The sequence below is a fragment of the Equus asinus genome, chromosome 4, assembly GCF_041296235.1.
Source record: "Equus asinus isolate D_3611 breed Donkey chromosome 4, EquAss-T2T_v2, whole genome shotgun sequence".
NCBI classification, from domain to species: domain Eukaryota; kingdom Metazoa; phylum Chordata; class Mammalia; order Perissodactyla; family Equidae; genus Equus; species Equus asinus.
In genome coordinates, this window is record NC_091793.1 from 138,396,602 (window position 1) to 138,420,483 (window position 23,882).

The window sequence follows — 23,882 nt, forward strand, 5'->3', positions numbered from 1 at the left end:
GTATATACGTATGTATGTAAATCTCTCCGGACAGGTCATAATGTTAAACCTATATCCACGAGGGCCGCTGGGATAACGCAAGCCTTTACTTTGAAGACTCAGCCAATTATTTGTGCTTTAAATTTGCTGAGTCTTCAAAAACACACACTATGGCTGGGCTTGGCCTCAGCTCACGGCTGAGATAACAGGGTCACCAGGTTCACACCAACCCTGCCCAACATGGCAGGCAGGGCTCCAGTTTCCAGTTAGGGAAGTTAATCTCAGCATCTCCCTGTGTTTTTCAGAACAAAGGTGTGGCTGCTGGCCTTTGGCTTTGGGGAGGCCATGTCTGTTATTCCTTTTCCCTTTTGTTTTTCAAACTCAAAAGCTAAAGCCACTGATTTCTCAAGGTAAGGGAATGTGATGAGGAGTTTTAGTCTGTCACACCATGACTTAACTTTTCTAGGCCTTTATTTCCTCGTCTGAGATAGGAGAGGGTTGGACTAGAAGACCTCTTGAGTTATTTCTGGCTTGAAAAATGCTACTTAAGTGGAATAAAAACCTTGCGCTTTCATCAGCTCTAACAAGGCAACTCAACACCCCGCCCCTTTGTGGATGCTCTTATGATCTGATAGAGAAAATACGAAGAATTGTAAACCAGCCGTGGCTGAAATCATTTGGAGAGATTGTGAACTGGGATCTTAGACACTGATATGCTTAGAAATGACCGCAGGACTTTCGGGACAGTATTGCCTGTGCTCTCCTCTTTCTTCCTGTGTAATGTTAAGGCTCCACGCAGTAATTATTTTCAAACTTCCAGGCCATGACACTTACCTAGAAGCTTCTGAATGTGCCCCAGTGGCGCTGAGCAGACTCTTTGTAGGTGTTTAGGAAGAATGGGTTTAGGAAGAATGAAACACACAAAAAATGTACTGTGGTCTTCCTTACAGAGTTGTTCCTAATGAGAGCTCAGAATGATGGTGGCTCAGGAAGAAAATATGGTTCCCAAATTTGGTTACTGGATTAAAATATATATTTAAAAAACGTATTAATATAGGCGGTTCCTTGATACCTGTGGGATTTCTTCCTGTTACCTGAATTACTGTCATAGTATCTATGTAGAAAGCTATGAAGCCCTAGTTACCTACTGCAGGAAACCTTCCAGGGTAATAAAATTTGATTTTTGAAGTGGTTTGGTGGCTTTTGGTATAGATACCTCTTTCGTATTAGTTAAGATGCTCTGTCACGTTGCCCTCGTAGATTGTCCTTCTAGCATTAGGAGCTGAGAGGACGATCGTAGCCCTGTGTGTGGTAGGGACTGGGTCACATCACACCCAGCTTCATGTTGCTCTGGTTTAGGAAGCTTCGGTTCCAGAAGCTCACACACTGCACTGCTGGGCAGGGACAGGCTATGGTGCTGGCAATGGTTTTTAGCAGGTTTAATAATAGCTGTCATCCTAATACAGATGACATCCCAATGTACATATCTATCTCTGACTTTCTTGACCTCCAATCTGACACATTGAACTCGTGGACCTGTCCTCTAGGATGCCTGACCTGTCCCTCAAACCCAAACTGAACCCAACAGCTTTGCCCCAAATTTCCTTTCTTTAATCACCTACTTTTGTCAACGGTATCTCCACTTTCACCCTCACCCAGCCCATGAACTCTATGTCACTTTTGATTCCTGTTCACCGTCACTGAGCATACCCAGGCACCAACACCTTGTCCATCCTTTCCATCCCTGCTGCCGCGTCCACAGCTCAGGCCTAGGAGCTCACATGGATGCTATTGCAACAGCCTCGCAATCAGTCTCCGCCTCAGCTCTACCCTCGCTCCAAGCCAGGGCACTCCACACTGCGGTGCCAACCGTCCTGAGAGGCGCTTACCACCCTATTCTCAACGCAGATGTTAGCAACCTCTCCTGTTGCCTTTCTAGTAAAATCCATGTGACTTTTCTTGGGATTAAAGGCTCTTCATGATTGGTATCAGCCAGCTTCACCTACTTCCCACCTATATAAATGGAATGATCTGCTTGTTCCCAATAAATTCCTACACTGAAGGTCATCTCCTTCACCTTAGCCTGTCTAAATTTGCCCCAGACTTCATGGCCCAACCCAAGGTCAGTCTGCACAAATGCCTCCAGAATCATCTGGTCTCAAAACAAGGCCTCTTTCATGTGACTGTCAGGGACCCTCTATAGGGCTCATGCACCATATGTGGCTCTGGAATGTAGCTAATTGTGTACCTGCCTTAAGATTTATCCTAGAAGGAAAAGGCTGCATCTTTTACATCTTCCCATCTCCTAAGAACCTGGTAACAAGATCTCAATATTTGTTTGCTGAATGAATGAATGATTTTGCCCTGGCAGAAGTCAGAATACCAAAGAACAATTTTCTGACACATTAGAATTTCTTTTCAGAAAATACTCATTGATCATTTTGATAATTATTCTCTCTTAAGGATTAATGATTTAGGCCCAGGTGCTCAGATGGGACTTTTTGCTACTGAACGATTTGACTCCTGAGTTACTTTCTGAGAGTTGCACACAGCACAATAATTTTTTAAAAGGACGAGGACAAGTGTCCTCTATGCTGTAGTATCTGCCTGTGTGGAAACACAGATCAGGGTTAAAGGTGAAGCTTAGACTAGTGCTGACCACAGCAGCTTGTTTAGTAAATGTATTAATTAGGCTTCTATTTCTATTGTTACCGGTAATCATTTGTACTTGTTTGAGCCAAGGTCTCTTTAGATTTTGTTTAAAAATCATACTTTCTGTCAATTATAATTAATGCACTTGATTTAACTGACAGTGGTACACAATCGTGGGCAGGGCTGGTGGCCTGGCCTGACTGTTTCTCTCGACAGAAGTCACTGCTTCTGTCATGGTGGCCTCCTCTACACGACTGTCTTTCCTCCTGGTTTTGGTAACCTCGCCCTCCCCTCCCCTCTTCAGACCTTAGGGTGGTCATGACTGCTGCTGTGACCTCAGGTTCTAGCACCACCCCTCATGGTTCCACACCTCTGCCAGTAGTCCTTTTATAAATAAAGCTTCCTCCTACTGCCCAGCTTTGAGTGTGCTGTCTGCTTTCTACTGGGATCCTGAGTGACACAACATGTACGTATATACACCATGCTTTTTCAAAGCCTTTTTTTGGGTGAGGCTTTCCTTAAATCTCTATTCCTTCTGAAAATGGGGAGAGTTTCAAGATGATAGTCAACAGAAAACTAGATGAAATGACCACAAAGTTATTTTGAAAATGTAATCTGCATTATTTTTTTTCATTTTAACATGAATTTCAGAGAGTTCCTGGGCTATTCAAGGTGTGATAGATCATTCATAGCTTTGTGTTTATCTCCCTAGAAGCTCAGAGAGGATGGGGTAAGATGCTGTGGTCTGAGGCTGTTTTGCGCTCCTCTCTCTCACATCTGCATGAGGCCGCGCCACCAGCTAGAGTTACTGGAGCCGCAGACAGTCAAGTCTCCCTTTCCTCCCAGAAAGCACAGTTTGTCCTACCGATTCCTGAGCAAACACTGGATTCGCCTGGGGGGACGTCTGCCCCTTATGGAGCCTGGAAAGAAGCGAGGGGTCAGGTGTCCACGTGTTGAAGGGCGTCCTGGGCCTGCACAGGAAGTGTACTCAGAGGAAAGTTACGGTAACTTTACCAGCTCTGTGGTCAGGAGGGAGGTAATCTGTTCCAGGGGAACCAGCGTCACCTCCACAATATGGTCACAAACACCACAGGGCAAGGTGGGCCAAAATAGAAACCTTTCATTTTCTCCGGTTCCTGCCCAACACGTTGAATTCTTTTCAGACAATGTAAAAAAGGAAACAGCGTGATTAGGATCTTACAACCTGATTTTTAAACTGCAAAAGAAACTCTGATCGTAATGTGCAAAGATGGGACACAATAAAGTTCTTAAGAGGTTCTGAAGGGAAATCACGTTGCTAATTAAACATGTATTATATCTTTTTTATTGCTTCCTTATCTTCCCAAGGCAGAGTTTAGTCTTGAGAGCTGCCTACTCCACTCTCTGGTTCACCAGCCTCTATGTGCCATTTTTTTTCTCTATGGTGTTCTGATAAAGAAAAGGGAAAGTGAAATATCGTAAATTCAACATCACAAATAAACATATTTCACAAAGGCCCTGAAGTTAAGGATTTTCCCAATGAGGTTTAGACTGAGAAGTGACTTTATGTATTGGCTAAAGTTCATGTTCAAACTCTTTTGTAAACTTGGGCAAGCTGAAATGGAAGCATTACAATGGTATAATTATTGCTTGTGGATCTGAAATAATCTATGAGGCATTTCATGTGACCATGTTGCCTGTAGCCCTTATTTGGGGTCTACCTATGACCTTCAGGAAGCCTCTGAAATAGTAAGCAAAATGCTTTGTGTATGTGCATTAGGCACAAAGAAAGTTTGGAAACATACTTTTTCTAAATATGACTATGAAATCAAGTCAATCTTGCTGAATGCACAAAGCTAGTTTTCTATTCATTCATGATTTAAAGCATTACTCCTAGAATCATAAATAAATAATATCTTAGCTTTTCCACTATTTGTGTGACCTTGTTTAAGAGTCACATACTTCTTTTATTTTCAGTTGCCTCTTCTGTAAAATAAGGGATTGGCTTAGATTCATCTCAAACTTCCCTTCCAGTTGAGCACTTTTTCCAGATGGCACTCCAGCAAGATGGTGGAGAAAATAAAACTTATCTTGATCCTGTCCTCTTCCCGCTCCGTTTACTCCCCTGCTCTATGTTATTCTCCTCCCTAACTCTCACTTCTAGTACTATCCAACTATCAAGTCCAACTGTAAAGAGCATCTAGAATCAATCACTGAAACTGTGTTGGCATTTTGATGCGACCTGACAGAGGGAAAAGAACAACGGAAGTCATGAGGCATGAGCCAAGTCCCAAAGGACACTTACTTCTCCTGTAACTTTGAGCAAGTTATTTGACCTCAATTTCCTCATTTATGAAATGGGCATAAAGATGACTGTCCTGCTTATTTACTTCACAGGTTAATATGGAATTCGTATGAGATAAAATAGGAAAAAGTGCTTTGTAACCCTATGAATGTAGGCCACAGTTACTAATTTAAATCAATGTGTTTCCCACATTACAATCTAGGCTTCATCTTCTTTTGAAATCCAAGCATTAACTGAGCTTGTGGGGAGGGTCCTTTTAGCGTCAGGGTTCCTTCTCTGGTGTTTGGAGCCACACCTTAGAGATGGTTATCTGCTCCACCTGTGCAGAGAGTTGAGTTGGTTATTAATATAGTAATTGACCCATTTACAGTAGGTGAAAAGGGAAGGATTTCTTTTTTGTAATCAAGCTCCTCCCCCCATTCTTATGGAAGCACGCAAAAACTTTCAATTTTCCAGAAGTCAACTGTATCACAAGATTCACATATTATCTGTGGGAAATCTTTTAGCTCTCACTGCCTGCTCATGAGCAGTAGATAAGTACCTTCTCACCTCCAATCTTACTCTTCATGTTGCCTGTTGTCAAGGAGGAGTTGTGAGGGAACGAGGTTTGAGGTTACTGCTTCCTGTCTCCACACCTTTAGCTGGTTTAGCTGCTAGGAAAGGCTTTGAAAAGCAAAGCACTAAATTCATCATCAAAACAACTTGTCAATTCAGTTAGAGAAATGTCTGTCAGCCAATCTTTTGATACCAGAAGCAAATACAATTGATGGTCGACAATGTTCCTCTTTTAACCTGGTAGGTTTGAACTTGCCTAACTATTCACTACAGGGAAAACCAAATATTTACAGGGAAAAGGCTAGATCTTCTAAGAACAAATTAGCCTGAGAAGGATGCTTTCCACTCCTAGCATGAACTGGAAAGCAAAATGGAATCAAACAGAAGTTAGTGCAGGGAAGCTAAATAATTCTCTAGTTTCTTCTGAATCTAGATATGGCCTTAAATTTTACAATATGTCCTTAAATTATTTGAAATACTGTGGATTCCCTAAAACTCAGAGGACCAAAATACATATCAAAGTCAAATATCATTTGACATTCCGTCTATCAGTTGCTTTGACTTATCCGTGTCATTACTCCACTCCCATAGAGTAAGAGGTGTGCATTTCACACATGCTCCATCTTAAAAAAACAGGGGAATCAGAATTTTTGTGTCTACTGAAAGTCATAATGACACATACATTCAGTATCACTCAGAGCAATTGGTTATCTTTTTCTACCTCCAAGAGTGAATGTCCTTCATTTAGTGTCTCTCCAAAGCAGGTGTAGATTTTGAAGTCCTATGAGATGAGATGGTTTATCACTTAGGCTTCTCTGAATGATTGACATGAGCCAAGGTGGGACCAAGTGCTATAAGGATATAAATGTTGAAAAACAAGAGGTTCTATCACCCAATCCTGACTCAGGCTGAACCCTAAGCTAGGAGGCTGTTGCCACACAGCAGCACATGTTAGGCAAACTACTTCAAGCGTAGCACCTAATTTTAAAATGATCTGTATTGACATTGAAGAGGGAGAAAGTAAACATCGACAGATAAACTGGCTGTCTCTTTTTCATCAAATGACCATGTAACCGATATTTTTCAAGCTCTTTCCCAACAAAATGTTAGTACAAAGAGTCACACAAAGAAAGACTTGTCTTTCCTTGCTCAGTTGTGGAATATTCCATCAACCAGGAGAGTACTGAATATGTAACAGCCTGCCTAGATATCGGGATCTTGGATTGCTCTGCCCTGAGGAATTTCTCAATTTGTAGTGCTGAGGTAGGATGGACTCAGGAGCAATCTGATCAGCCGTAACAATGCTGAGGTTTAAAGTTGGAGGCCCCATGATGAACAGAAGGAAAATCTGTCATCCAGTTATCTTGCTTTATTGTGCTTCGTGAAGGAAAAACAGTTCCAGGAGAGAAACAGCACTACTTCTCCGTTCTGAGAAAGAGCAAACACTGAACTAAGCTCCAGGGGGTCAACTGTGCTCCCAGGGACCTTTGAGGTAATTCATGTTTTCTTTGCAATGATCCCTTAGGCTGGAAGAATGTCTTCTTCACAGCCAGATGTCCAAACTTCACTGCAGTTTCTGAGCTGTCTATTCCGGTCATGTAAGGAATGAAGAAGAGATGTAGGCAGAAGGAAAAGTGTTACTTACTGGTGGCTCTTTGTGTCCTGAGGACGGTCATTTTTAACTCCTCCTTGTCCCTCACTTACCACATCTAAGCTAATGCTGAGTTGTGCCACTTTCAGCCTGTAAATACTTCTTGAGTTTATCCACTCCTTTCTAACTGTTTTTCAGGCCCATATCACCTCTTGCCTAGACCACGACGATTGTATCCTAACTGGTGTCCATGTTTTCACTCTTGTACCCTTCACATCTACCTTGCACAGTTTTGCTAAAGTGATCGCATAAAATGAAAAGTCGCACATAGCACTTTCTGCTTTAAATTCTTCAGTAGGTCCTCATCACCTGCAGGGGAGGGCCTGAGCTAAGCTATGCTTGCTTTACCAATCTTGTCTTCTACAACTCAAGGTCCAGCAAAATTGAGGCAGCTGTAATTACCTACATCTGCCATACTCTTTCTCGCCTCCTTATTGCCTCTGCCTAGATTGTTCTTTTCCTCTCTGTCCTCACCTTTCCCATAGTACCCTACCTCCAAACCCCAACACACTCTCCTACCTCAGCCCACTTGTTAACACAAAGACTCATCTTAGCTAGGCCAACTTTTATTTAATAAAAACTTGTCAAATCAATGTATGCATAATCCTTCAAGAGTCAGGTCAGCAGTTACCTTCTTCAGAAATCCTTAGGGGGTCCCCAACTGCCCCAAGAAGCATATGCAGATCACAGGGCCACTATATTTAAAGTAGCTGTGTATGTATCTTTCTTTCCCAGCAGACTGTGAACTGCCCAAGGATAGAAACTGAGCCCTGTGCATCTTCAGGAAATCCATTCTTTTTTCCCACGTGCATCTCACAAAACCCTGAGTTTTGTGAGACATCTTAAGCAAACTACTGGAGTGGAGATGCTAGAGTGTCTCTCCCTTCCTCCCCTGCCCTTCCCTTTCCCCACCTCACTGTGGGTGCTGGGAGAAGGAAGCCAAACTGGGGACCCATCCAAGGCTTCTCTCCAGCCTTGCTTGGTTTCCCTGCCCATGCTCCTCTTTTTTTCATCTCTGCAAAGAGGTCCTATTCTCATCTTTTTTCTTATATCAGCTCTGAAAGGCAGATCAGGAAGAATTAGAATGTCCATGAAAACAGAATCCAAATAATTAGTAACAGAAAAATTATTCCTGGAGGGCTCAGTATGCAAAAATACAAATACCTAACCTGCACTCCCTGAAGAGGAGGGAGATGCTGGCATTCCTTGCTGGCATTGGTTCTTCCAGTCAGAACCGGCCCAATGAGTCTTTCTAAGTAAACAAAGAAGACAGCCAAGCAAAATAAAACAGAACAAAAAGCAAGTTGGATTTTCCTGTCAAGACAGGTTGAACTTTTTGATTCTTTATGTGTTTACTTTTCAGTGCTTTTAGGAAGTACTGTTGAATGAAAAACAAATGAACCAAAGTTGTTGAGACACAAATTTTGAACGAATTTTGAATGAGGAATTAATGAGAGGGTAGTTAGATCTAGCTGCTGGTAAGAATGATATAGTCAGATCACCATCTTTCACCTATTGATCATTAATGAGATTCTATTATTCACAAAATATTGTACAAAGAAGTGTAACACATCCCCCTTGATCAAGAGACTTGGAAATTAGAGGTCTAGAGGAAATACACACAAGTCAAAAGCCAAACAAATTGAAGCACATGAAATAAGGGGTGTTCGAAACGTAGAACCCGGCCAAATGGCAAATGGGACCTGAGAAGGAAGAAACTCTCTAGGCCGTGGAGTTAGTAAACAAAGTCTGGAGAGAGGAATGCTCACAGCGTGTTCCTGGGAGGCTGACTTAAATGGTCTGGAAAATTGGGAGGGTTTTGTTTTGAGGAAATGAGGCTGAGAAAACCTATGGTGGCCTATGAATTGAGGATAAGAAATGAGCTTTCAGCTGTTAAGCTTCTGGTTCTCAAACTTGACTGCAAATTGGACTCTCCTGAGAAACTCAAAAACTATGGATCTGGGTCTTATACCCAGATAGCCTGATTTAATTGGCTGGGAATCAAGGGTTTTTAATGTTCCCAAGTGATTCTAATATGTTGTCAGCTTGAGAAATCTGTTAGGCTATTGTGGTTTTCCATCCTAACTGAACATTAGAATCAACTGGGGGAATTTTTAAGACAATACCAAAGATGACCCACAGAATGGGAGAAAATATTTGCAAATCACGTATCTGATAAGGAACTGGTATCAAAAATTTGCAAAGAATTCTGTTAATTCGACAATAAAAAGACAACCCAGTTAAGTAAGCAAGTGATCTGAATAGACATTTCTCTAAAAAGGATATACAAATGGCTAATAAGCACATGAAACAAATGCTCATTAGTCATTAGAGAAATGCAAATCAAGCCACAATGAGATACTACTTCATATCCAGTAGGATGGCTGTAATAAAAGAGATGGACAATAACAAGTGTTGTCAAGGATGTGGAGAAATTGAAAGCCTCATAGACTGCTGGTGGGAATGTAAAATGGTGCAGTTGCTTTGGAAAACAGTTTGTCAGTTCCTCAAAAAGTTAAACATAGAGTTACCACATGACCCAGCAATTCCACTCCTCGTATATACCCAAGAGAATTGAAAACATATGTCCACATGAAAATGTGTACATGAATGTCCATAGCAGCATTATTCATAACAGCCCAAAAGTGGAAGCAACTGAGGAATGGGAAAACAAAATGTGGTATATACACACAATGGCATATTATTCAGCCATGAAAAGGAATAAAGTTCTGATACATGTTTCAACATAGATGAACCTTGAAAACATTATACTAAGTGAAGGAAGCCAGATCCCATTTACATGAAATGTCCAGAATAGGCAAATCCATAGAGACAGAAAATAGGTTAGTGGTTGCCATGGGCTGGAGGGAAGGAAGAATGGGGAGTGGCTGCTAACGGGTCTGAGATTTCTTTTTGGGGGGTAATGAATTCTGGAATCAGATAGTGGTGATCCATTCACAACTTTGTGAATATAATTAAAAAAACACCGAACTGTGCACTTTAAAAGGGTGAACTTAAAAAAAAAAAGGTGGGCTTCATGGTACATGAATTATATCTCAATAAGTTGTTATAAAAAAGTGAAAGAACCAATGCAAATGCCCCATGCCCTCCACCAACATAGACCAGTTAAATCAGAATTTCTGAGAATGGGACCTGGGCATAGGTATTTTTTTAAAGTTCTTGATGTATAGCCAGCACTGAGAACTATGTGGGAGATGAAAAGCTATTAGTGATTGAGTTCTATGCAGCAACCTTCTCCCCAAAGCAAAACAAAACACTTGAGTACATGAATTCAAATCCAGGTTAAATTGTAAGTTTTATTTTAATAGAGTCTTATTTTATTTGGTTTTTCCCTATGGGTGTAGGGAGTGTTGCTTCAAACAACCTTTTTTCTTAAATGCAAGTAGGTTGACAATTATCAGCATACCCCAAAGCAACAGCAAAATTTTTTTAATTTGTGTTGAATTTTGAGTCAAAGACATCAGTGATTTATTAGAGAAATTTTGGAGAGTTTTGGTTGCAAAGTTGGTTCTCAATGCTTCAGTGGTCTATTCCTCAGGGGGTTGAAGTTTACTCGGGGTTTAGTCCTAGCTTGGCTCACCATCTGCTCAGTAATTTTAGACAAATGATCTAATATTTCTCAGCCTCACACAGTCATTAAGGGAAAGGAAGGAATATATTGTCATGTGCCAGGAATGGGGATGTGGTGGGAAACAAGTGGAGTAGATGTGTCCCTTCCCTCATGCAGTTTATGATCTAGCTTCAGTGTCTTCACTGTAAAAGTGAAGAGATTGAAAGATGGTCTCCAGATTCTTTGCTGGTTCACTGGGATAGCATAAAGGTCGAAGATGGACTAGAGAGAGAACTCCTGTGGGCCTCTTCCATCTGCTCTGATTTAAGCGAACAAATATGGGAATTTCTTGAGAAGGTTGTTCTCAGAATTTGCTATGGAAGATGAATTAAACTCTTGGGTTACCTTTTCTCTTACCTCTTTATCCTACTCTTGGAATGGGCAAGAAACAAAGGCAAAATGTCTCCAAACATTTTAATTCCTTCACTAAAGCCTGTATTGCAACCTGAAAACAAATCTATCTGTGTATCTGTATCAGGTGTTAAAAGCCATTTCCAAGTGTTCCACTCAATCAGGAAATTGACACGATTAAGCGTGATTAACATCGTAGGAATCTCAGTACAGATTCAAAAATTCCAAAGGCGGAGCTGCGGTGCTCAGTGCCGACAGAAGGCCACATTCCGCCTTCTACGTGAAAACATGCCCCACTGTTTCATTCGGAGGAGGATGAAAATAATATTGAACTGTAAACTTTTAAACTCAGTATAATTATCTCCCAAAGAGCCCCTGCATCTTCATCTGCCAAGAGAAAGCCTTTGCTGGAGAGCTGTTTATTTTGTTAATTAATATATCTTGATTTCAGGAAAAAAAAGTCCTTATACCTTTGTTCTAAGCAAATGATTTTTCCCCTCCAGAGAACAAGATTTTGGTGAAGCAGTCGCCCATGCTTGTGGTGCACAATAATGCGGTCAACCTCAGCTGCAAGTACACCTACAACCTCTTCTCCAAGGAGTTCCGGGCCTCCCTCTACAAGGGAGCAGACAGTGCTGTGGAAGTCTGTGTTGTGAATGGAAATCACTCCCACCAGCTTCAGTTTCACTCAAATACAGGATTCAACTGCGATGGGAAATTGGGCAACGAAACAGTGACATTCTACCTCTGGAATTTGTACGTTAATCAAACGGATATTTACTTCTGCAAGATTGAGGTCATGTACCCTCCTCCTTACATAGACAATGAGAAGAGCAACGGGACCATTATCCATGTGAAAGGTAACACGCCACATCTCTATTGGTGTGCCCTTCTGGAGGAATGGCTTTCAACTGCAGTCTTGCAAACTAGGTCATGATTAGTGGTGGGTTGGATAAATCCCAAAGGGGATAGACCAAAGGGGAAGTCTACACATTCTAAGCTAGCGATATTTTGCATATTTTTATTCCTCTCACGTTCTTCCATAATGTTCCGAAGGAAGGCAATTTACTCGTGTCATTCCCATATCATTTAATCCACTCTCTTCTGTTTTTCAGAGAAACATCTTTGTCCAGTTCATCTGTTTACTGAGTCTTCTACGCCATTTTGGGCACTGGCGGTGACTGGTGGAGTCCTAGCTTTCTATAGCCTGCTGGTAACAGTGGCTCTTTGTACTTGCTGGGTAAGAGAAGCAGAGTGGCTTTCACATAACTTTTCCACTGCACATGCAATCTGAACATATCCAAGACTTTTGCCTATGTGGTTTATTTTCTGTTTAACATGTGATTATTATTATTTTCTTTTTCCCTGCTAGGTTTGAGTAGGTTCTCTTTTAGACTGTCTGACTTTACTGGAGATAAAAATCTGATGTGAGTTCTATTTTCCAGAAGGCACTGATTAGCATTAAGAAGCTAAAGGGGTAAATTAGGGTGGGGGTATTTGGGGCAGTTACTTTTCTTCTCTCCATTTTGCACTATTATTATGACATATGAAATAGTTTTAATATATACACATGTATAAAAATCTAAGCAACTCGGGAACGTAGGCAACTGAAGCGAATGAACAACTTTGGTTCAGGGTCAAAAATCATGAGAAATTTGGCTACTGAAATTATGCATTCAAACCTAGCAAAGAAACTAGGTCTGTTTATCTGAGTCATATTTTTATCTCCTCTGAAGCAGTTGAGTTTTGTGAGGCTAAGGATGGAGCTGTCATTATGAAACTGTAATGGGAATCAGATTCTTCTGAGCTCTCACTACCAAACTGGAGTTTACCAACTTTTGCAAATGTTCATGCAATAAACTGGGTGTATGTTTCTTCACCTCCTTCAATGCTGAAATTTTGGCCTAGGTTTGAACACATCTTGATGACCATATCTACTGTTCACAAGGGACCTCCTTACCCAAGTCTTTCCCATACTCAGAAACTTTCTATTCTTCTGTACACAGTGTGGTACGGAATACTTCATGCATTGATTCCATCTTGTCTTTGAATTTTTTTCTAGAAGTTACTTGCATGTATGAGTCATTTCTTCAACAAGAAATATATGCTCCTCAAGGATAAAGGGCTATTTCTCTTGATATTCACCATCCCTCTGGTATTAGGTACACTTACTGCTTAGTGAACAATTGATGAATTGATAACCCCCATAGAGGCCAAACTAAGGACTTAAATGAACATGCCTGAAGTACAATACTCATCTTTAAGGCATACCCCATACCTTTAACTAGTCCATACATGGGTCAGTGATTTCTGGAAGTCACACCATGTGAAACCCTGGGTTCACAGTCATGCCAATGATAGATCCAGCCTGGGATCCTTTTAAACTCTTGTTGTCCTATTGCTAAAGTTTACCTCTCGATTGTTCCCTACATGCTTCTCCCATTTCAGAAGACTCTAGTGGTCAGGTGGATGTTTGTCAGGCTGCCTATTGCCTAATCTGTCTCTTCTGCAGAGTAGGGAACAAAGTGGCTGCTTGTTCCTGGAAATCCTTTACACTAGATATCATTTTGAGGATTTGCCTACCTCGCCTTCTGCAAGTTGCCCAAGCCTGATGGAGACCTTTTTTTTTTTCTATTTTATTTTTTATTGAGGTTAAGATAGTTTACAATCTTGTGAAATTTCAGTAGTAAATTATTATTTGTCAGTCATATTGTAGGTGCACCACTTCATCCTTTGTGCCGACCCCCCACCCCTCCCCCCCTTTCCCCTGGTAACCACGAATCTGTTCTCTTTGTCCACGTGTTTATCTTCCACATATGAGTGGAGTCATACAGAGATTGTCTTTCTCTATCTGGCTCATTTCACTTAACATAATACCCTCAAAGTCCATCCACGTTGTTGCGAATGGGACGATTTTATCCTTTTTTATGGCTGAGTAGTATTCCATCATATATATATATATATATATATATATATATATATATATATATACACACACACACACACACACACACACCCCATATCTTCTTTATCCAATCATCAGTCAATGGGTAGTTAGGTTGCTTCCATGTCTTGCCTATTGTGAATAATGCTTCAATGAACATAGGGGTGCATGAACATAGGATCTTTTTGAATTGCTGATTTCAAGTTCTTTGGATAGATACCACGTAGTGGGATGGCTGGGTCATATCGTATTTCTATTTTTAATTTTTTGAGAAACCTCCATACTGTTTTCCATAGAGGCTGCACCAGTTTGCATTCCCAGCAGCAGTGTATGAGGGTTCCTTTTCTCCACAACCTCTCCAACATTTGTTATTTTTTATTTTGGTGATTATAGCCATTCTAACGGGTGTAAGGTGATATCTTAGTGTGGTTTTGATTTGCATTTCCCTGATGATCAGTACGATGCCATCCGTATATCTTCTTTGGAGAAATGTCTGTTCACATCCCCTGCCCCTGATGGGGAGCTTTTATGTGGTGAAATATTGCCTAAGTTCTTCCTCTGAGGCCAGTTGAGTTCCTTCATGTCTGAATCTTGGTGTCTTCATCCAAGTTACCTTCCAGCCTTGAACCTCTGTAGTGTTTGCCAGTGATTTTAGAATTTAGAATCTTAGTTCTTGTTTTTATCCTGATCCCCTCGGGAATCTGAACTTCTTAATTTAAAGGCAGGTGCAGTGGCTTTTCAGGTAACCTTCCAGGGCAGGCATTCTCCTGTAACGTGCTGACCCAGGTCAATGTAATTTACTAGCTTTGCAGGAAGCTGTTTTGGGAACTGCTTTAACTTTCAGTGCCCAGAAGGGGACTGCTCATCATTTAAAACTTATTGTAAGTATGCATTAGAAATATCAGTTACTATCATCAAGGCACTAATTTGCTAAGTGACTCAAATCATCCAAAGGGACAACAGCAGCTTCTCATTTTCAATGAATTTAAACAGTTTACTTTCAACCCTGCAGCGTCATAGACACTATGGGTTTTTCTTTGGCAGCGCTCCTAATCCCTAGCGACGTTCATCTTGCTTCATCCTGAGAAAACTCACTTTGGTCTCATTCTGTCTCACAGGCTCCCTGTAATTTGGGAAGTCCCATGTTTGGCATGTCTTACCTTCCTGTGGTCTCTTGTAGTCAGTTAGCTTACCCAATAAGAACTACCTTTTACTTGCATCTCAAGCCTAGGTCTTTGTACTCTCTGACCAAAAGGGTGTGGAGCAAATATATATGTATGTTTCATAGAATAACACAGCATTTTACCCTGGGCTCATCTTTTTTCTGCTGCTGTCACTATTTAAGCAAACAGCACCTTGCTGAGCCAGGCAGCCAACTCATTAGGGACCCCTGGATTTTCAGCCAGTTCCTGGGTACTTTTCTGGGATCCTGTTTTTGGCTGCTCTGCACCATGCCTTGGTGTAAGCTGCTGTTTTCCGGAACTTCCTGAGGGCTTGTGATGTGCTACTGTAGGCAGTTCTAGGCTGAGTGGGTTTCTGGGAGCAGCTGCAGATTCTATCTCAGTTCTTGACCTGTTGCTGACATTTAAATAAAGAGCTGCCTCTGCCAGCCTGCCCCAGAGCAGCATCTGTTACTCTCACTCAATCTTTCGTTCACTCAGCTGAGTGGTAAACCTATTCTCTTTCTTAGTCTAAAGGAGCCTTTTTAGAAACAGGGTCTTCTCCACCATAAATCACTACGTTGGGAATGTGGATCGTGTGCGTATAGGCATTATCCGCCTTTAATCTAGTGGAGTCTTGAAGACCGTGTCTTCAGGTGAATCACCTGCGTACACCTTGTGTCTTGCTGCTTCTTCCAGGAAACAAGTGGGTAGGGGCGCGGGTGGAGGGAAGAGCAGAGGAGGAGTGGTCTTGAAGTCACACATCTTGAGCAGACATTGAATGGGCAGGATAGATGACCCAGGCACACACACACAGAAGGGGAGTACTCTGCCCACAATATGCGTATGCTAGATGCATGTGGACACTGGGTTCTGTAGACTGTTCCCAGCCACACATGTGTCAAGTCTATCCCACTGCTGTGTTTAGAGCTGGGTGATAATGACCAAATCCACTATCCGGTAACGGCCTGAGGGTAAGCATGGGAGCTGACTGCAGCAGAGCTTTCATAGTCTTTGTGCGACCCAGAGAACCTCAGAGTCAAGATGTCTTCATTATTGGGGCCTCTCTACCAGCTATAGTTTTATTTGAGTGTCCAGATGCAAAGATTGTCACTTGGGAGTCTGGCAAGGGGAATCCTTAGAGTTGGAGTAAGTGCTGAAATGCCTCCCAGGGTACCATCAGCTCCTTCCACACTGATCTGGGCCAGACATTTCCTCGCTCTTATTCCTGCCCTGCCATAATCCTGTGCCCAAGAGAACTCTAGTCTTTCACTCATAGAAAGGATGTAGAACCAAGATGTTTGAAGAGCAACTTCCCTCATCTACCGGTTTCCATGGCTACCTCTCTCTGAATGAGTCCCCCAATTATGTTTGTTTAATGCTATCCTCTTGTTAGTTTCAGCTAGATAACCCATCCATCCTCTCAAATCCGAAATGATCAAAGCTGAACTTATAACCTTTTTCAAATCTACTTCTCCTACTGCCTTGCCTTATGTTTGTGGAATGGAACGCTATCCTTCTAGTCAACCAGGCTTAAATCATCAGTCATCTTTTGAGTATGAGCAAGAAAGAGGAGTCAAGTAGTCTAATGATATTCATTCTATTTTGGTGATATATTTTCTGTCCATTGCTTCGTTTTCATTCCATTCTTTTTCATGATTGGACTCTTTAGATCAGGACTTTTCAGTCTTGGCACTATTGACATTTTGGGCTGGATAATTCTTTGTTGTTAGGGGCTGCCCTCTGCATTGTAGGATGTTTAGCAGCATCTCTGTCCTCTAGCCACTATATACCAGTAGCATTTCTCCCAGTCATGACAACCCAAAATGTCTTCAGACATTGTCAAATGTTCCCTAGGACAGCGGATAAGGGAGTTGAAGTTGTCAAGGATGAGGCTTAGGAGGGCTGGCTTGGGCAACTTTATATGGTAATGTCACTCACTCAGAGGAGAAACTCTGGGAGAGGACTAGACCTTAGGGGAAGATCTTGAGTTTCTTTTTGGACTTGCTGAGTTTAAAGGGCCTTTGAGGTCTAGTCCAGAGATGTAAATTCGGGGGAATAGGTGGTAATTGAAGCTGTGAATGTGGATGAGGTTGCCTAGGGAGCGAGGATGTGTGAGCAGAGGAAAAGGTGTAGGACCAAGCTGTGAGGCACTCTAACACTGAATGGCTAACTGGAGAAGGATGAGCCTACAAAGGAAGCAGGAAAGGAGTGGCCAGAGAGGTAGGATGAAAAGGGGGACGGTACCATCTCACGGAAGGCAAAGTGGAAGAGTGTTTTAAAAAGGAGAGAGTAACCAATAATATAGAAACAGAGAATGTTGCTGAGAGTTCAGAGGATGAGGACTGAAAACATGCTGGTTGTATCTGGTGATGTGGAGGTCAGTGTTTTTCCCTTTTTTTAACACTGACTCACGCCCCTTTGACAAGGAAGGTGTCAGGGGCTCGGGGAGCAGTGCATGGGAATAAAGCCAGGGCTAAAGTCCTTCACTTACTCATTCAGGTGTTCGTGTCACTCATGCCCAACATATCTACTTATGCATTGGTCTTACATTCCAAGAAATAGATATTTTTTTCGAAATATAGAATTTGCAATCCAGAAATCTGAATGGCTTTCTATTTTAGAATTTTTATGATTCTTTTATCAAACGTGTAAATTTTACCATCACATTGGCCCAGGAAAGATGCTTCTAACCCCTACTCCAACTTTGCTAAGATCCCTGGTGAGTACAGCTCTTTCTCTGGATCAGCATTGTCCCCACATACCTCATCCCTGGCAGAAATTCATCCAGAAGGAGCTGAGTCTGAGGAACGGAGATGAGTGACGCTGTTGTCTTAACAGAAATGAACATACATATAAGGGAATAGGAATGCAACTGGTTGTCTAGAACTATAACTCCCCGTTAATTTGGACTCCACTGCTGTGAATTTATGATTATTCCAGACTCTGGAGGGCTGAAGATCCTCTTGGGTTGCTTATGGAAAAATGACTTGTTAAGCAAACGACTGATGGAAGAAGATTGCAATAGGGATGCTGAACCTTTTCCAAGGAGGAAGGGCCTTCTGGAGTATTTACATAGCGCAGTGGCCGGGTTAACTAGGTATGCTTTGGGGAGTCAGGGCAAATGACAGCATTGAGCGTAACATGGGTGCGTTTCTCTAAGATACTTTTTGGTTCCGATTTTTCAAGTTGATTTAGTCCAAAGTAGTTCGGTTTGATGAGTCAGTATCCAAGTCCAAGGTGCGCAGTGACCTCCCGGGGTTCAGCTTCCTTTGACAGCCCGTGTTTCAACAGTCGCCCCCCAAATCTTAGAACTCCTCCCACGACCTCTCCTTCCGTGTGCCCGGCCCCCTTCACAGTGACACTTCTCTCTTCTGCAGATGAGGAATAGGAGGAGCAGGACCCTTCAGAGCGACTACATGAACATGACCCCCCGGAGGCCGGGGCCCACCCGAAAGCACTACCAGCCCTACGCGCCGGCGCGGGACTTCGCGGCCTACCGCTCCTGACACGGACGCCTATCCAGATGCGCGCCGGCCGGCCCCGCGTCACCCCTGGACACCACCGCTCTGGATAGGAAAGGACTGCCCCCCTGTCGGCCGGCCGCCTCGGGCTCCTGCGACGCCCCCTGTGCCAAGGGTTCTTGAACCACCAGCCCAAACGACACCATCCTGAGACTCTGAAATGAAGTGAGAGAATAGGACTGTGGCAGGCCATCCCATGGAGTGCCACGACCCCAATTCAAACTCACCATGTATTTATTGACTTGCTGGAGGGGTTAGGGTGGAGAACAAAAAGGGAACGGATTGTTAGCCTTGAAATCTGCCTCCAGCGTCACTCTTTCTCACTCACCTTAACATTGTGGTTGCGAAGAGTGATAGCCAACGACTTTTTAGACGAAGAAAGGTCAGAAAATCATTCTATTGGGTTCAATGGGGGTTTAGGGCAGGGATAGGTTAGAGAGGGGGAGGGGGCGGGAGATGGAAACGTTTTAAAGCCGTTAAAACACTGTCTCTCATTCATGAAATGAGCCACTTAGTTCCTATTTAATGCTGTTTTACTTTTACTTTAGAAAGATGTAGACATTGTTTTTGATGATTTCTGGTCGTGTTTAGTCATTTTGACCGATGGAATCCCTTCAAAGCCCCGCGAGGCAAACCAGCTTGCTTTCCTCACTCCCTGGGGTGGGAGTTTGCTGTGGTCTTCACGGTGTGATTTCAAAAGCGTGAAGTAGTCCTCCCACACCAACAGAGAATGTGTCAGGAAGCAAGGCCACTTGATGTCGACATTATTTGAATACTACGAAGGGTTCTTTGTTTAGCGGCTCATTACAGTCAAATCACCAAGGGGGCTTTTCTGTTCCATGTGTTCAGGTTTGCACAGTTGTCTCCTCTTGTCTGTGTGGAGATCTGAAGTGGGATGCTGAAAGGGTATCTATAGGAGAAGTCATGATACTGTGAAAAACGGATGTTAGCATTCATCAGGGGACCGGGGAAGAGTCCCAAGAAACTTCTTCTGAGGGAGGAGACTAGAAGGGAATGACAGGTTCTTGCCACGTGCTGAGGGGTGGCTGGCATCTGGTGGAAGTTTTCCAGAAGATAGCAGCCAGCAGGAGCCGTGGTGAGGGCATCTTTGCAGGGACTCTGTGTGCTTTAGGGCTGAGCTCTGTGGGTTCAGCTGCCTGTTTACCCTGGAGGTCCATCGCCATGGAAGAATATTCTGGAGGGTGTCTTTGGAGACAACATCAGGGTCCCCAAGAGACACTGCCAGGCCTGACCCCGGGATGACCGTGGATATTCTTCCGCCTCCAATGTGGGTTAACTGGAGTATGCCTGGAGGCCTTGAAGAACGGCTGTACTGCTGCCCTTACGATCTGCTTAGTGCTTCGATTTGTTCCCATGGTAGAGGAGGCTGGGTTCTGGAGGCAGGTAGATCCCGGTCAAGTCCCACGACTAGTTGGCCTCAGGCAAGTCACTGCCTTCCTGAGACTCTGGTTCTTCAACTGTAAATGGAGATAATGATCACAAATATCTGTCCCTGTCCTATAAACCCCATGAGGGCATGGCCCAAGTTTGTCTTTTGTTCTACTTGTCCCTGACACTTAGTACCTGCCCTGCATATAGTGTTAGCTAATATTATTATTGCCAAATACATAAATTATGTATAAAAATTAAACTGAGCAATGACCTGAGAAGGGAGAGAATATTATAATACAAATTTAAACCCACTACCCAGGGATGAGGGGATATAAAATTTGAGAGCCTCTGTGTCCTATCATTTTCCTGTTTTGGAATATTTGGGCTTGTGATGAAATGTACAGCATTCCGCCTCCAACTTTTATGTATATAAAGAGGTCTTTAATTTTTTTGTACTATGGGGAGGGATAGGAATCTTATGATTCCAGACAGAAACTATTGTACTTTGGTTGATTTTTAAATGAGCTTCCATTCCATGAGTTTAATTAATCCAAACAAGGTCAAACTCAGCAGTACTTGGGTGATGAGAGCTGTTGAATTTATGCCGGCACGTGTGCTAAAGAGTTCCTAAATCTAAGTTATCAAGTTGGATTTGAAAATGGCAGAGCTGGAGAACTTTTAGAAAGGGCAATGGCAAAAAATAAATAAATAAAAAAATAAAAATGGAAAGATTTGATCTTTGGCAATAAAAGCTTTTGTTTTCTGATGGGAAAAATAGGTTTACTAAAGATGAATCACACTTTAGATTTTTCTTACTCACTCTAAACAGAACCAAGGTAAAAATGTTAATAGGGAAGTCCATTTTCACTATTAGTATGAACTAAGAAATAGTTTAAAAACAGTGGTTGGAGCAATGCTTTTACAGTTTCAAATATGGCGATTATGAAGAAAACAATGTCATCTGCTGCTATTATTGTAAGAGTCTTATAATTAATAGTAATTCTTTAATTTTTGATTGTGAGCTCACTTATTTTGGGCTGACTATGCCAATTTAAAGAGACCAAGTGTACATTGTGCTCTGTGTATTCAGTGATAAAGTTACCGAATCACCATGTGCCTGTTTTTAAATTTGTGGTTTAATATTGTCTTTCAGAGCAGGTATGTTTCACTTTTGGCAATGAATCTGGAGAAAACTTACTATTTAAGAAAGACGTGGGATAAATCCTTTTTATAAATCTCCAGTTTAGCCTTTTTTAAAGAAAGTCTAGACTTTCAGATACGAATTTCACTTTCAGCAAGGTAGACCTCTGGTGTGTTTGCTTGTCTTTAGTCACAATTTCTCATCAGACTGGTGGTTTGCATCTCTGAGCTGCCGGGCTGGGCTCCCTATGCATTCCGTGAGATGTGAATGCTCTATGAGAGAGATCAAACTCCAGCCTTGACTCCCTCAGTCCCTTGGGTTAACTAACTCAGCTACTAGTTCTCAGGGCTAATTTAATGGGGATGTTAATAGTTAAACGGATGTCAGATCCTCATCTCAGCCTTTCTTCCTGCTAGACAGGAAGCAGAGCAGACCCGGGGACTGATCCCAAAGTATGAAATCTGACTACGTGCTAGAGGTTGGAGATGGTGGCAGTGATGGACCCAGAACCAGGGTCGTCACCGCCGTAGACCTGTTATTAACCCAGGACAAGGACAAGGACAGTGGCAAATCCTAGGCTGAGTGAGTCCTTGGTATTTGCAAGAGCATTGGTGAAACTCAGGAAATCTCTCTTCTGGGTGTACGCATACTTTCTGACATATTCATATTCCTCCTCAGACATCACAGGCATGTTCCCACCTCAGGGCCTTTACACAAACTCTTTTGTCTGTCTGGGATGTTCTTCCCCAGAGACCTACCTAGCTGGCTCCCTCATTTCCGTTAGGCCCCTGCTCAAGTGTCACCTTTTACCTGAGTTAAATTCTCTCAAACCCTGTCTGCTTTTTTTTTTGCTTGTTTTTTTCTCCTATAGAATTTCATCAGCTCTTACACTAGATTTTCTTACTTATTTAGTTGTTTATTGTTTATTTCCCCCAACTAGAATGTAAGCTCCATGAGGGACAGAACTTGGTCTGCTTCCTTTGTTGCCACATCCCCAGATATATCCCACTGTTCTGTGCCTAGAATAGTGCCTGGCAGGCAATACATATTTATTGACTGAATGAATGAGTTTCACACGCCCTTATGAATTAGTGGTCACTCTGAATGTACTGATCACACTCTGACAAGGAGAGAGCCAGTTCTGTTTTCCACTTTCCTATTAATTCGTTCACAAATTCGTTTCCTGTGTGAAACAACAAGTAAAACATATTCACAGCCAAACCTAGGGAAAGAAAACCTGATGGATATAAGTTCATTTACACTTTAGCATTTTTTGTGCAGTGAGGAAAACCAATACTGTTAGAATCATCTTAAAAAATCATGCTAAATAAGTCGTAGTCAAGAGGAAGTTGATTTCCCACTGAGGACCCCAAATTCCCTCTTAATGGAGTATTGACTCAGCTTTAAATGCCTATAGCCTAAGACTTCTGAAAATGTCGCCTTTGTACTTAAAATCCCATGCTACCCGTGGATTGCTGCTCTTCCCCCAACACTCCCCCCCCCCCCAATTCTATAAATGCCTTGCTTGGCTATGATTCAAAAAGAGTTCTAAGACAGGAATGCTGGGGACAGACAATTTCTGCTTCTTCACCTGTCATGCTCATGTCATAACTGAACACTCTAATGGCTTGCAAGAGTGTAAAAATAAAAGAACAACAATAAACAAAATTATGACACTTGGAACACGTTGAAAATTTGAGTCAGACATAATAATCATCACACATGCACACGCACACGCTGCTGTCGTCTTGTGGGCAGGGGAAGGCCCTTGAACCAGGGACACAAGAGCTGGTCTGATAATTCACGTAGCCGCTCTTATTTATTTCTATGCAAATTGTGCTTTGAGGGTGGCCTGAAGTCAAATAGGCGTGCAATGAATTCATCTCCACGCTGGCTCTTTCCTTTGTTGCAGTGGAGCTCATTAAACTTAATAAAAGTAACTAAAACTTGAAAAAGGTGAGCCTGTATGTCTTCTACTCCAAGAAAGACTGAACTTAGCTAGCCACTCATAAGTTCAACTGGACAAACCAAATCAGGTGGAAAGGGTCAAGAGTGGTGAAAAGTAGCCGTTAAATGAATCCTAGTTCTGTGAAAAAATTCTAGTGCCTTGAAATTCAAATTCAAACTGAAATAAATGCAAATCTCCTGGCTGCATCGAACAGACCTCCCATCACGGTCTAGCTACGTAACTACGTGGATAGTGTAACTGCCCGCAGCTCTGAATTCACTTTTTTTCTCTAGTCTGATAAAACATATTGATACGTTTTAAAGCAGTCCCCTTTCTCCTCTCTCATCTTGTCTGGAAGAGAGATAATAGATAAGTGAGAAAAAGCAAAGAAATTTCTGGATCCATCATAATAGGGGCCTGACCACCACACTAAAGAGCAGCTATTGGGGTGGTCTGGAAGCCATACTAGAACCTTGTTTGGAACTTATTGGTGTCTCTCAAACTGGGGAACTGCCTAACTCTCAACTTTTCAACAGCGATGCTCGGAAGAAGGACTCTGAGTGGGTGGATCTCTCGGCTTTCTCTGATTTGGTATCCCAGAGGGATGTGTGCTTTCCCTTGGACAATTCATAGGCTCTCTGCACTTGGAAACCCAGGCCACTGTCCAGAG

General features: G+C 42.3%; 1 protein-coding gene across 2 annotated transcripts in view; it reads left to right on the forward strand.

Moving 5' to 3' along the window:
- Nucleotides 1–23,188, forward strand: part of CD28 (CD28 molecule) — a 31,354-nt gene extending 8,166 nt beyond the window's left edge. Inside the window, exons 2-4 of one of the 2 annotated variants that reach the window (XM_014836386.3) lie at nucleotides 11,607–11,963; nucleotides 12,219–12,343; nucleotides 18,588–23,182. In XM_014836386.3, coding sequence (XP_014691872.1) covers nucleotides 11,607–11,963; nucleotides 12,219–12,343; nucleotides 18,588–18,716 — 611 coding nt within the window. In that variant the 3' untranslated portion in view covers nucleotides 18,717–23,182. Of the gene's footprint in view, nucleotides 1–11,606; nucleotides 11,964–12,218; nucleotides 12,344–18,587 lie in introns of both variants that reach the window. The other variant, XM_070508432.1, reaches the window with a different exon arrangement.
- Nucleotides 23,189–23,882: the final 694 nt, after the last annotated feature.